Here is a 12,296-nt window from a genome sequence, read left to right as displayed (position 1 = left end):
CACAGGTAACTACAACAGGTTAAATGGAGAAGGAGCAAAGAAGAAAAGAATGTCAAACTAAACCGTTTTTCTTCATAAAGGAGAATAATAAGGGAGATCAGATAGGGGGGACATGAGATGTTCAATGAATGGGAAAATGTCCAAAAGAGATATGATATAGAAGTGATTCTCCCAATGTTAAAATGAAAATTAAAAGATGGAAGGAAATGCCACAGATGGAAGAATAAATGGGAAGAAAAGAATACAAGGCAAAAGGGGAAGCTATGCAATGCATGTCACATTGCCTGTTAGGTTTTTAGAACATTACATTAGCTCATGATAGTGCACATGGACAGCTATACTTCTGCTGTAAATCCTTAAGAAATGTATTAAAACAACAAAAAAAATGTGAATACACAACATTATGCATATAAGTGCTCTTTCCTGCCACTTCCACTTTCATACTGTCTCATTTTCTTACATATGTATCATGCCTAATACTCTATCCCCCTAAACACACACACACACACACACACACACACGCAAACGTGCACACACACACACACACACACACACACACACACACACACACACACACACACACACACACACACACACACACACACACACACACACACACACACACACACACCATTCTAAATTTGTTCAAATAATTTTGAAAAGAAATCCACATCTCTTACACAGTAACTAACACAATTGTGGATATGCATCTTGTACCTCCATCTGTCCTATGTTTCCTTTGTTTCTCTGTATGTTTTCTTTTCCATAGCTTGTCAACTGCCCTTTGCACTTCCATTTCCTTCTTTTCTCTATTGATGTTACTTCCTGTCTTGCAGTACCCCCTTTTAAATATCTTTTTCCCCTTTAACTTTTTGAAGTTCACCTACTTTTTCCTTCTGTCCCTTTTCCTTGAACTTCCCTTCCTCTTTGAGACTACCCTTTTCTTCCTCCTTGCACTTCTTTATCCACCTGTCCATCATTTTTCTTCCTTATTTAGTTCATCTGCCTTCTTTGTCTTCCCTTTGTTATTCAGTCCATTCCCTCCTCCAGTTATTTGCCTTGTGTGTAATTATGCATGCCTCTTTTCATCATTCAGTCAGTCCCTCTTCCGTGTTATTTCCACCCTGTGCCTTTCCGAAACGTATGCTACTTATTCTGCGGTGAGCATCTCCTTTTATTTTCTTGTTTTGCTTTCTCCTTTCATTTTCTTGTTTTGCTTTCTTCTTTCATACCACTGCTATTAACATTTCCTCGAACCCACATATGTATATCAATTTTTCTCAATGAATCATTTTATTTTGATTTATTTTTCTCTTTCTATTTCTAATATATTATTTATAGTATCTTGTTTAGGAGGTATCGATGTAAGTATGTCTGCTCCATTGCTCTCTCTTCATTTTTTTATTTTACTGGCATCCCGTCTGGCTCAATTTCTTAAGATATTTCAGTTTTATGCTCTCCCCCAATGAATTATTCTACCCCCAGCTACTTTTGGGGTGGCCTAATGCTTAAGATGTTTGCCTTACAACAACAAGGTGCAGGGTGTGAGTCTCACAAGGGATAATTGGCTAGGCTTAAAATGGCTTGTAAGGGCAGTTAGCTTAGTACTAATCTATGAACCTATCTATATATTGCTTTCTGTTGTTACTTCAGCTGTTTGTTATAGAAATGGCTAGTTATCATCTTTCTGAAGTTCCAGCCCATCTGATGCTCTTCTCCAATCAGAACTGCTTTCTGCTGCAGTTACTGCTCAGTTTTAGTCTTGGCATGTGTGCAGGCCTTTGTTTTTCTTTTTGTTGGCTTATACTGTTCTTTCAATCTGATTCTCTTGTCTAGATTTCCTTTCCTTCATTGTTAAAATGTTCCTGGATTTGAACTGCCAGTCCTAGTATTCTAGTTTCTGTTTCTTGCTGTAACTCAGATCGTGATCAATTTTGCTGCTTCCTCTGTGTTATGTTTTCTCCACTGCTTCCACCATCTTTTTTTGTCATACTCTGCTTTATCTCTTTTGTTGCATATGGCGAACTTTTGATCTGAGCTTATTTGTTTTCTTTCTAGCTTACCCACTTTATTTCACGTCTATATCACGTTATTGAAATCTTACTACATCGAATCACTAAACATCGACCTCTAGTGATCGATGTAGTAAAACATCGAATAATGTTTTAAAAAAAAAACAAGCAAAAATAAAAACTAACTAGCATAGGCAGAGGGGCAAGCCCCCCTGCACACCCCCCTACTTAAATATTCCAACTCCAAGACCACATTGAGGTAAACAGAAATCTCCCCCTATGGAGATTTCCATTTACCTGCACGATTTTCTGTTGTGGTGCTGACAATATCAGCTTCGATATTGTCGGCTTTCGACATCATGAAGTACACCCTTTATTTCTGGGCTAGTCTTCTCTGCTTTTTGTCACTGTAGTTGCCAAACATATCTTCCTACCAGGCTTCACTCATGTTTTTCAATTATATCTGGTGACCTCATATATGTATGTCTGGATACTGTATTCTTGATGGGACTCCTCTTTTACTCAATTCATATTTCATGCTGTTGTAGGCATTTTATAGCAGTCAAAAAGAATCATCACAAATGAGACGTATTTCTTTTCTGCCTAGATCCCTGAGGTTTTTTTTATTTTGTACAAGGAAAAGTTTTCATATACACTGTGCACAAGACATACTTTTATGTGCCCTGCTGTCCATGATGAACCATATCCATTTTCAGGTCTATATCTTCAGGTATGTTGCATCGGTTAGAAAAGCTCTGGCAGCTCTTCTTCTGTATTCTCTTTGGGATCTTCAGTAGACATAACCTATCTCTTCTGTATCTTCTATACATAGCCTGTCTCTTCTGGATCTTCTCTGCATAGCCTATCTCTTCTGTATCTTCTATACATAGCCTGTTTCTTCTGTATCTTCTATAGCCTATCTCTTCTGTATCCCCTATAGCCTATCTCTTCTGTATCTTCTATAGCCTATCTCTTCTGTATCCCCTATAGCCTATCTCTTCTGTATCTTCTATATATAGCTTATCTCTTATGTATCCTTTATACATAGCCTATCTCATCTGTATCTTCTTTCATGGTCCCACAAAGCATTTTTTCAGGTTTTCTGCCTCATCTTGCAACAGTTTTGCTGAAATACTTTTCAGGAATTCTGACTAATCCTACATAATTTTATCCAGAATAATCTGCAGGCAGACTTTCTGATTTATTTTCTAGCAGTGTTTCATCCCTCTTACAGCTTTCAAAATAATCATCTGCTTTAGTATTTAGTCCAGAAGCCTTTCTGGTTCAACTAGCGCCCTGGGCCAGTAGTATGAACCAGTGCTCCAGTAAAGAGCAACAAAAAGAAAAAAAAAAGCATTTCACTGTAATAAGCCAAATGATACATTGTAAGTGATCATCTTATTACAATTAAATCTACACCCCCCAACCAGGTGGTCAGATGCAAGATACACACACCCCTCCTGTCCTAGCCATTCTGGTCCCATTTCTGTTCCCTGCCCCCAACCCTCCTTCAGTATACTTTCTTCTACTATACTGTAGCAACCTGTTTGCTACAAATGACAAATGTACCAAACAGTTGCTACTGTTTATATACTGCCTGCTTGGAGCTCCAAATCATGCATGTAAAAATCATTTCTTCTTTTTAAACTGAAGCAGACTGCTTGTAACAAATGCAGCAAACAGTTGCTACGGTTTGCACCCTGCCTGCAGGGAGTTCTACAACTCTCAGATTTTATTTAAAAAAAAAATACTTTTAAACTGTAGCAAATTGCTTGTTATAAAGTAGCAAGCAATTGCTACAGTTTAGACCATACATGGAGTGCTACAGCACATCAGGTTTGACCATAAATGCATGCCGTCTTTTAAAAGCTAGCTTTTAAAAGTAATACTGGAATCAGCTGATCATGTACCCCAACACTTTGCACCTGGGGCAGTTGCCCTTCTTGCCCCACCCTAGCTACACTGCTCCAGTTACTTAGCTGCTCCATTCCTACATAAAATGTTTTCTTAATCCTAGATACCTACTAAGCAATATCCTTATGAAAATTGCATAATGTAGTTTGTATAATTTTGCATTGCTGAGGACAATTTTGTGTATCTAAACACTGTTCCATTATTTGTACTATGTTCTACTTTACACTTATGTACTAATCACTGATTCCCTTTTTTCAGCAGTATACTTTAAGACTGGTTAGACTATTTCAACAAAATTATTATTTTTGCCTAGTTGTGGCAAGAACATACCTGCAGCATTTTTGAGCTGTTGTGCTTCTTTCTGGCATGCACTCACATCTATAGTTCTGTCAGGATTCCCAGGAGTCCTGCAAAAGCAAAAAAGTGGACTAAATGGGGAAAAACACCTTCTGACGTCAATGCTTGATATTCTTGTCACTGTTAGTGCTTCACTGTGTAATTTTGCAATGCTGAGATGCACAGAGCTAATAGTACATAATAGCACATTCTCAGAGCCTGAGGACATAGAGATAAATTTTCCATTAGTAGATTGGCTAACATCAATCTCCCCTCCCCCTATACTCTCATATCACATACCTGCATCAACACTGCCCATCAAATCTCCCAGGAACAAATCCTCAAAGCACTTTCCAAGAACACATTTTCTATGGGCCCCATAATATACCAGGCTGTAAACTTGACAGGCTGAAATATGACCTGTCAAACATGTTGCAGAGGCTTTTAAGTATCAGTCTCCAAACAGGCTTTGTGCCAGACAAATGGAGGACAGCAACAGACATCACCCCTGCACAAAGGCAGGCCATCAAAGGACCTACATAATTATAGCCCCATACGTCTGACAAGCCTCATCTGTAAGACTATGGAGAGGATCATTATGGAGTTAATAAATAAGGACATAGGTAATCTACAAAATCTTGACCAAGCAAGTTCAGTTTTGTCATGGATAAATCCTGCATGCTTAACCTGGTTGACTTCTTTGAAAAGGTCACTAAAGGAACAGATGAAAGAAAATCTGTAGGGATTCAACACCATTCCATATTTAGATATTATTGATAAACTCTCCCAGCTAAATGTTAATACAGCATCAATGATGTGAGTGAAACAACATTGGTGGTGTCATTAATGAAAGATGAGATTAGTATAGGACCTAAAACGGACCCCTGAGACATTACAGATGAAAATGCTCCTGCTGAGGACAGTTGATGTTTATTTAGTACAATAAATGATTGGTTTGAGATGTAGTTTGATATATATAGGAACAGATTTGCTGTAAAGGCCATATTCTGCTTTGAGAGTATGGAGTGATGAACTCCCTCCCAAGCTTACTTTGGGTCTATGAATAAGCCTGCACTTAGTTGCCCTTCATCCATGGCAGCACACATACGATCAGTTGTTCCTATGGAATGGAAGTCAATGTAAACTCCTATTACTGTTAGTTAGGAAGAGAATGGAAGCCACTACAAACTCCTAAGACTATTACCACACAGAAATGACAGACCATTAAAAATGTATTGAAGGCCTTCATTCTCTTTCATGTTTTTCACCAAACAGCTCATAACTTTACTGAGCTGGATATAAAACAAAGGAATTCTTTTAATGCAGCCTTATTCAAATGCCTGCCAATCATTATCCTTATAGGTTCATAGATTCATAGGTAGAAACTAGGCTATCAGCCCTAGGGCCTATACAAGCCTAGCCAAAAAGGTACCCTGGCATTCACCACCCAAGAAAATTATTTTCCTGTGCTCCTGTCGAGCAGAGTCACAGAGGTGATCCCTGGGGTGAATTTCCTATTTCCCATCCAATCATCAACATTTTTCTTGAAGAGTACTAATGAGGAGCTTTGTTTGATATAGATACCTAGTCTGTTCCAGAGTATGGGAAGTCTCTGGGACAGGAATCTATCCCTTCAGCATGTTCTGTTTATTGTGGTGACCAGGTTTAAGTCCCTAGAGCGTGCAGCTTGGAGGGGTTGAAATTTCTTTAGGTGGAGCATATCCAACAGCTCTGGGTTTGACATAGCTTTGTATGTTAGGCAGAAATTGCTTCTGAGTAGGCGATATGTGATGGAGTAAAGCTGGAGTTTTTTGAGATGCTCTGCGTTGGGCATCTGTTTGAGGCCAGTAATCCTCTTTGTGAGGTATTTCTGCGGCCTTTCCAGTTGTTGTAGATGTCTTGTGAGGTACATACCAAAAGGGGCATTGGACTCTATAATGTGTCTAATTAGTGACAAGTAGAGGGGAACAATGACCTCTTTTTTCCTAGATGAGAAACCTTTTGTGATGAGGTGTGTCATGTAGAAGGATTTCCTGACTACTGTGGCGATGTGATTATCAAGGGAGAGACTACTGTCCACCTGTGTCCCAAGATCTCTTATCACACTTTCGGTGTTAGGTAGACTACCACCTATGTGGTAGCTCATGGGTACAGAGTTTTTACCAAAGGGGATGACAATGCACTTTTTGGCATTGAGCTTGAGGCCATGGCTTTGACACCAGGCATCTGTCTCAGTGAGGCCCTTTTGTAGGATATCCACATCATTAGGAGTTTCAATTATGGCTCCTAGTTTGCAGTTATCTGTGAACTCCATTAGCCAAAGACCTTCTCTGTTAGCCTGTACTTCAGAAAAGTAGATACTAAACAGGGAAAGGACCCAGGACTGAACCCTGTGGTACTCCACTTGTCACTGGTCTGAAGTCGGATTTGGAGTCTGCTACTTTTACAGTGTGGGTTCTGTCAGTGAGCCAGTTGGCAACCCATCTTGTGACATAGGTATTTATACCTAGTTTACTGAGTTTATCTATAATTCCAAAGTGGGGGATGGTGTCAAAAGCCTTGGTGAGCTCTAGATAGGCTGTGTGAACCACCTTACCCTTGTCTATGGCTTTGGTGACTGCTTCAGAGAAGTCAGTCAGGTTTAGGAGACATGATCTGCCTTTTACAACCCAAACTGGGTGGGATCCAAAGTTTGGAGATTACCAATGTCTTTGTTTATAAGTTCTATGATGAAATATTCTATAGCCTTGCAGACCAGGCTCGTTAGGCTAATGGGGCGGTAGTTCCCGGGGTCCGTGGTGGTTCCCCCTTTGTGGAGTGGGATAACCATCGTTGTGTGCCATTCAGTGGGCACAAAGCCTGAGGTGAGGCTATGATTGAACATGGTGCTTAGGTGGGGTGCCAGTTCATTATGTAGTTCATGTAGAATGCAGCCTGGGATGTTGTCTGGTCCCATGGATGCTGTGTTCTTGGCTTTGGAGAGTGTGTTTTTTACCTGTGCAGCCGTGATTTCAGTAACTTTCCATTCTTCCGGTATAGAGATGGGCACTTTAGGGGGTGAGAGGGGGTAAAGTTAGCACTGACCCCTGTGCCAGGATGTTGGCAATATCAGTTGGTTTTGTATATTTAGTGCCATTGTGTTGTAACTCAAAGCAGATGTGAGCGTTGCCACTGAGATTCTTAACATAGCTATAGAATGCTTCATGGATGTCTTAGAATCAGTGGTGATTTTGTTTTCATAACTAGCTTTGGAGGATTTTATGAGGGATCTCAGCTTCTTACTGAGGCTGACCAGGGAGTTCTTCCAGTCATGAGAGTTTACTCTTTTTTGCAACAGTTTCTTTCTTCTGTTGTAGAGTTTGTTTATGGCAGGGGACCACTAGATTGGCTTCCTTTTTTTTTGGAGATAGCATCTTGGTTCTGTTAGGGATAGCATGATCCATGCACTCGTGTAAGTGCTTATAAAGTGCATTTGTGTAGGATTCAGCAGTCATACCTCTACTGTCTGTCTGCATGGGTGTCGTGAAGTTTGCCACTTCTGTCTTAAGAAGCGTGAAGTTGGCTTTGGAGAAATTTTTTGCAGTCGTTTCCCTAATGGGGGGTGGGGGGGTGGAGGAGGGATGTTGATGTCTAGGGTGATTAGCTTGTGGTTGGATCTGACTAATGAGAAATTGACCTCTGGTGTGGAACACCGGTCACCCATGTTGGTAATGACCAGGTCTAGGATATTGCTGTCCCTGGTGGGGGTGTGGATACGTTGATCCAAGGCATTGGAATTTATGAATTCCAGAAAACGTTGAGCAAAAGAGTTGGTACATGAGTAGTTTTCCCAGTTAATGGTGGGGTAGTTGAAGTTGCCCATTATTAGGGTGTTGGCTTGTACCCTAATATTTTCCAGTGTATCAAGATATGAGGAGTGGGAATCCTGGGGCATGGTGGGGGATCTGTAGCAAGTTACAATTTGGATTGCAGTCTTGCCCAGAGTTAGTTGCACTTGGATAATCTCGGATGCATTATGCTGAGCAACTAGCCTGGAGGTGTGGATATCCTTAATGAATATGGACACGCCTCCACCTTTAGTGTTTCGGTCCAGGTCAGGTGGCTAAAAGGTGTGGTATGAATTACAGCCTGGTAATGCAGGGATGCTCTCTGGAACCTTGAACCAGGTCTCTGTCACTGCACAGATGTCGATGTTCTCCATTTTAAGGCGTGCCTTAGTGAATGCATTTTGAGGCTTAGACTTCTAGCATTGAGTAGCATTACCCTCAGATGATCGACTGACACCTTTCCAGTAACAACTAATCTTGAGAGACCATCATCCAGTCATCCATCACATTTATCCGGTGATGCCCTAAGTTTCCATCCCCAGATGGCTAATATCTATGCTAGTTTACATGACAGTGTGCTGTCTTCCCCCAAAGGGCAGTGCATGCTCTCAAAAATACTACTGGAAGGATATTGCTTACTGGCAACCTGGCCTCCACCACAACAGTCAGAATGTCTGCAGACTGACCAACCTTCATTCCCTACAGTATGAACAAGCCAACAGTGGCTGTTTACTTCTGCCCTCCCAGGTGATTCCTCCATTGTCTGATGTGTTAATTAAACCTAAGTCAGCTGAGTCACAGCCAAGGCCAGGGAGCCAGCACCAAAACTGACGACTGACTTACAAATGGCCATGCTGAAGCAGATCCTGTATTATAGCCAGAGAATAATGTGAATAGAATAGACTTAACCACACAGTAAGACTGCTGTGTATATTTTTTACTATTGCAACACAGCTTAGAAATTGTTTTCTGTAGGAATACAGTGTTACAGTTTCAAGTCAGAAATATATTATTCTGTTCCTTTGGGCCCATGCCTGTGAGGGATGAAGCCCTGACTACAGCCCAGATAAACCTTGTTCGACTAGCAGTATGAGCATCTAGGGAAATGGGTGGGAGAGGATGAGCTTGAGTGGCCAGCACTAGTCCACTCATCTGTGGAAGGACAGGAGCTGCTATGCTCATGTCATTGATGACACCTAATAGTGGCTTTGTGTTATCACTTGCCTCTAGTGTCTGTGTTCATGTGTACTGCTTCATGGAGGAGCTTTGCTGCTGTGATGGGGAACAGGATGTGTGCATGGGGGCATACACACCTCCCCCATCAATGAGGTAATCATAATGAGTCTGCAGGCAGTCTGGGGATGCAACGTTCAGAGTGGCAAGCTGGCTGACCTGATCTCTAACACCTTATTGTTTCGTCTGGGAAAACGGATCGCCTAATAAGGCTTCCAAGGCAGGAATGCATAGGCCATAGGACTTTTCCCTAGGGATGTACAACTAATTTCCCTATGGAATGAATAGGCTGACTGGGTGCATCTGATCACCATATCCTGTGGTGGGTCTCGGGAAGAGGAATTAAAAAATACATTATTCTGCTGAGGAGATATTATACCAGGTCCATCACTGCTTCCCTAATTCCTTTTATCTTGTATATATTGTGCTTTCTTAGTTTTGTAGATATCATTCATTTATTAATATTAAACAATGTTTATCTGTGTTTCTTGATAAGTATGATACAGGTATACAAAGGTGGTGTGTGCTATATGCAGTGCATGATATAGCAGCATTGGAAGTGTTTCAGGCTTAATTATCTTTCACTATCAGGACACGGTTCAGGTTTGAAGACCTCTCAGAATTCATCACTATAAAAACAGTTATGTAAAAAAAAAGTAATTTCCTTGCGGGTCAAATTATTTTAGAGGTTGTGTATTTGACTTAAATGACTGGTTGTGTATTTGACTTAAATGACTAATAATGCTGACTGCAGATCAGCTTGGCAAGGGTAGACAAAATGTATATTTTTTAATTAAAAGAATTGAATTAGAAGAAATTAAAGTGACTGGGAGTTAAATGAGGCAATGGCTTGATAGTCAACTAACATCTCTGAAGAAACCACCCTGTCATATAACGCAGACTAATGTAGACTGGCAATTATATGGTGGGAAACAATATCCCAGAGCAAAACATGTGGTCTGGAGAAGGTAGTGAGAGACTGCATCTTTAATCACCATATCTATCTCTTCCATTTGATCTGGCAGAATGATTGTTGGTAAACTAATTCTGTAGCTTATACTGGTAACATTACTGGTATCTATGCAACCACTGATGGTGGCACCGGTGGATATGCTCGTGCCAAATCTGTCTTTATAACTGGTCACTTCTGCAAGTGTTTTATGAAACAATAAAAGCATTAGCATTATATTCAAAGGCAAAGGAAGTGATGTGTTAGCATGGATAGGACTATGCTAGTTGAGCACTGCTATGCTGTGATATGCAAAAGAACTGCAGACAATAATTACAAACTACATGCTACCTGTCTCCTCTGCAGCAGGTTTATGTAGACAGATATTTAGTGAGTTTTACCTTATAAATTAGTCAATATTATGCACTGTTACACAATCCAAGCTGTATTACAAACAACATCTAAACAGTTTGCAAATACTGCATACGATCTGAACAAGGCCCATCATGGGGAGCAGAAAAATGAGAAGACATCTCCTGTTTTGACTGTAACAACACTGTTCTTTCTGGTAACCGCACAAAGAATGATTTCAAGTACAATGAGAAATTTCAATTTTTAATTTAGGGAAAGCATTATGGTTATCTAATTTAAATCTTGACAAAACTTCTGGAAGTACAGTGAGGGATTATTTTTGCATGATACTTGTCAGATGATGATGAATGTTTTCCTGGAAGAAATGAAAGGGTTCAAAAATATATTGTACTTCATCCCTGCAAAATGCTTTGTATTATCAAACTTCACTGCACAGACTGATGGTCACCTCTTATAGTTAATATAGAATTAACTCCAATAAAATATCTTAGTAACTATTAAATCATTTGTGTAAGCAGCTTCTTCCCTTACCAGTATTCATTTTACTCCTTAGTTAGTACTCAATGACACAATTTGTAGACATGCATTTGATTTTACTAATTGTTTTATGTGATTTGTATTAAATATTTTATTTCGTTAAACATATAATGGTCATCTGTGATAATGTTATTTAATAACTGCAGTGTTTGTTTGAGCTACTACCAATGTAGGTGACATACATCTCAACACTCCAGGATTTCATAGAAAACCATATTTTTGCCTGAAATTTAGCATCTGTTTCTTATAAAATTTGTGATTTTTTGGCAAATCACTGAGGGGTGAAGTCACTAAATAATGACTAGCATTTGAGTTTCAAACTTCTTGTTCTTCAGAAAATACATACTCGTGTAAAAACTGTTATCCTAGTAACTTTCCAAGTTTATAAGAGCAACATTTAAAATGTTTTGCTGATTCTGGGCCTTTACCCCCATTATTTTTGGCTCTGTTTACAATTCTTGTGCTAAAAGGTTGAAATGCATAAGTGGTTATTGGTTTTTAAAGCACTCAAAAGCACTAAATGTGAGATTGAGGTCTCTGTCACATTAACAAAAATGTGACCATGGAATGTACTATAACATTAAATCTGTGACAGTGACACAAATTAATGAGAATATGTCAAAAGTGATATCTGGTGTTGGCAGGCATTTCACACTACTATGTAATGCTGGTCTTTGTTTAGAAACATTTAATCTGACAAAATGTATATAGGTAATCCATATTATTGTTTGTCTCACCTCAGTAGTACATTCTAATGTGCATTTCCTTACCATGCTGCTCGCCCAGTAGGTGATGTACGTGAGGCTTTTAGTTGAGAAAGTATGGCTAACACAGGACTGCTTCCATCTGAGGGATGGGGACAACTGCTTCTCTTATCTTCATCATCACTGTAGGAATGCTGTGGTACTGCTGGTCGCACTACGTGCCGTAACCTAAGGAAATCACATTCCAAAATATTAAAAATCGGGCTGATTTATATGTATCGGTGGTACTGAGTATGCAGTCTATATTTTACTTCAATACTTAACTATCATGGTTCTGCAAGACAAACAGAACACAACTGATATTATCAAAGCCTAGTTCACAATCTGTGAATGTTATAGAATGTGGTGGGCA

At 39.7% G+C, this 12,296-nt stretch overlaps 1 protein-coding gene across 2 annotated transcripts in view; it reads right to left on the bottom strand.

Annotated features, from left to right (window-relative positions):
* LOC122809292 (E3 ubiquitin-protein ligase CBL-like) overlaps positions 1-12,296 on the bottom strand; it is a 645,680-nt gene that overhangs the window by 23,040 nt on the left and 610,344 nt on the right. The window contains exons 12-13 of one of the 2 annotated variants that reach the window (XM_044080672.1): positions 11,951-12,112; positions 4,257-4,333 (exon numbers count right to left, since the gene is read on the bottom strand). In XM_044080672.1, the coding sequence (XP_043936607.1) occupies positions 4,257-4,333; positions 11,951-12,112 (239 nt within the window). The remainder of the gene's footprint in view (positions 1-4,256; positions 4,334-11,950; positions 12,113-12,296) is intronic. The other variant, XM_044080673.1, reaches the window with a different exon arrangement.

This window comes from Protopterus annectens, chromosome 8.part0, assembly GCF_019279795.1.
Source record: "Protopterus annectens isolate FY-2018-M chromosome 8.part0, PAN1.0, whole genome shotgun sequence".
NCBI classification, from domain to species: Eukaryota; Metazoa; Chordata; order Ceratodontiformes; family Protopteridae; genus Protopterus; species Protopterus annectens.
Note: the sequence above shows the minus strand (reverse complement) of the source record. Positions and strands in the feature narration are given on the sequence as shown.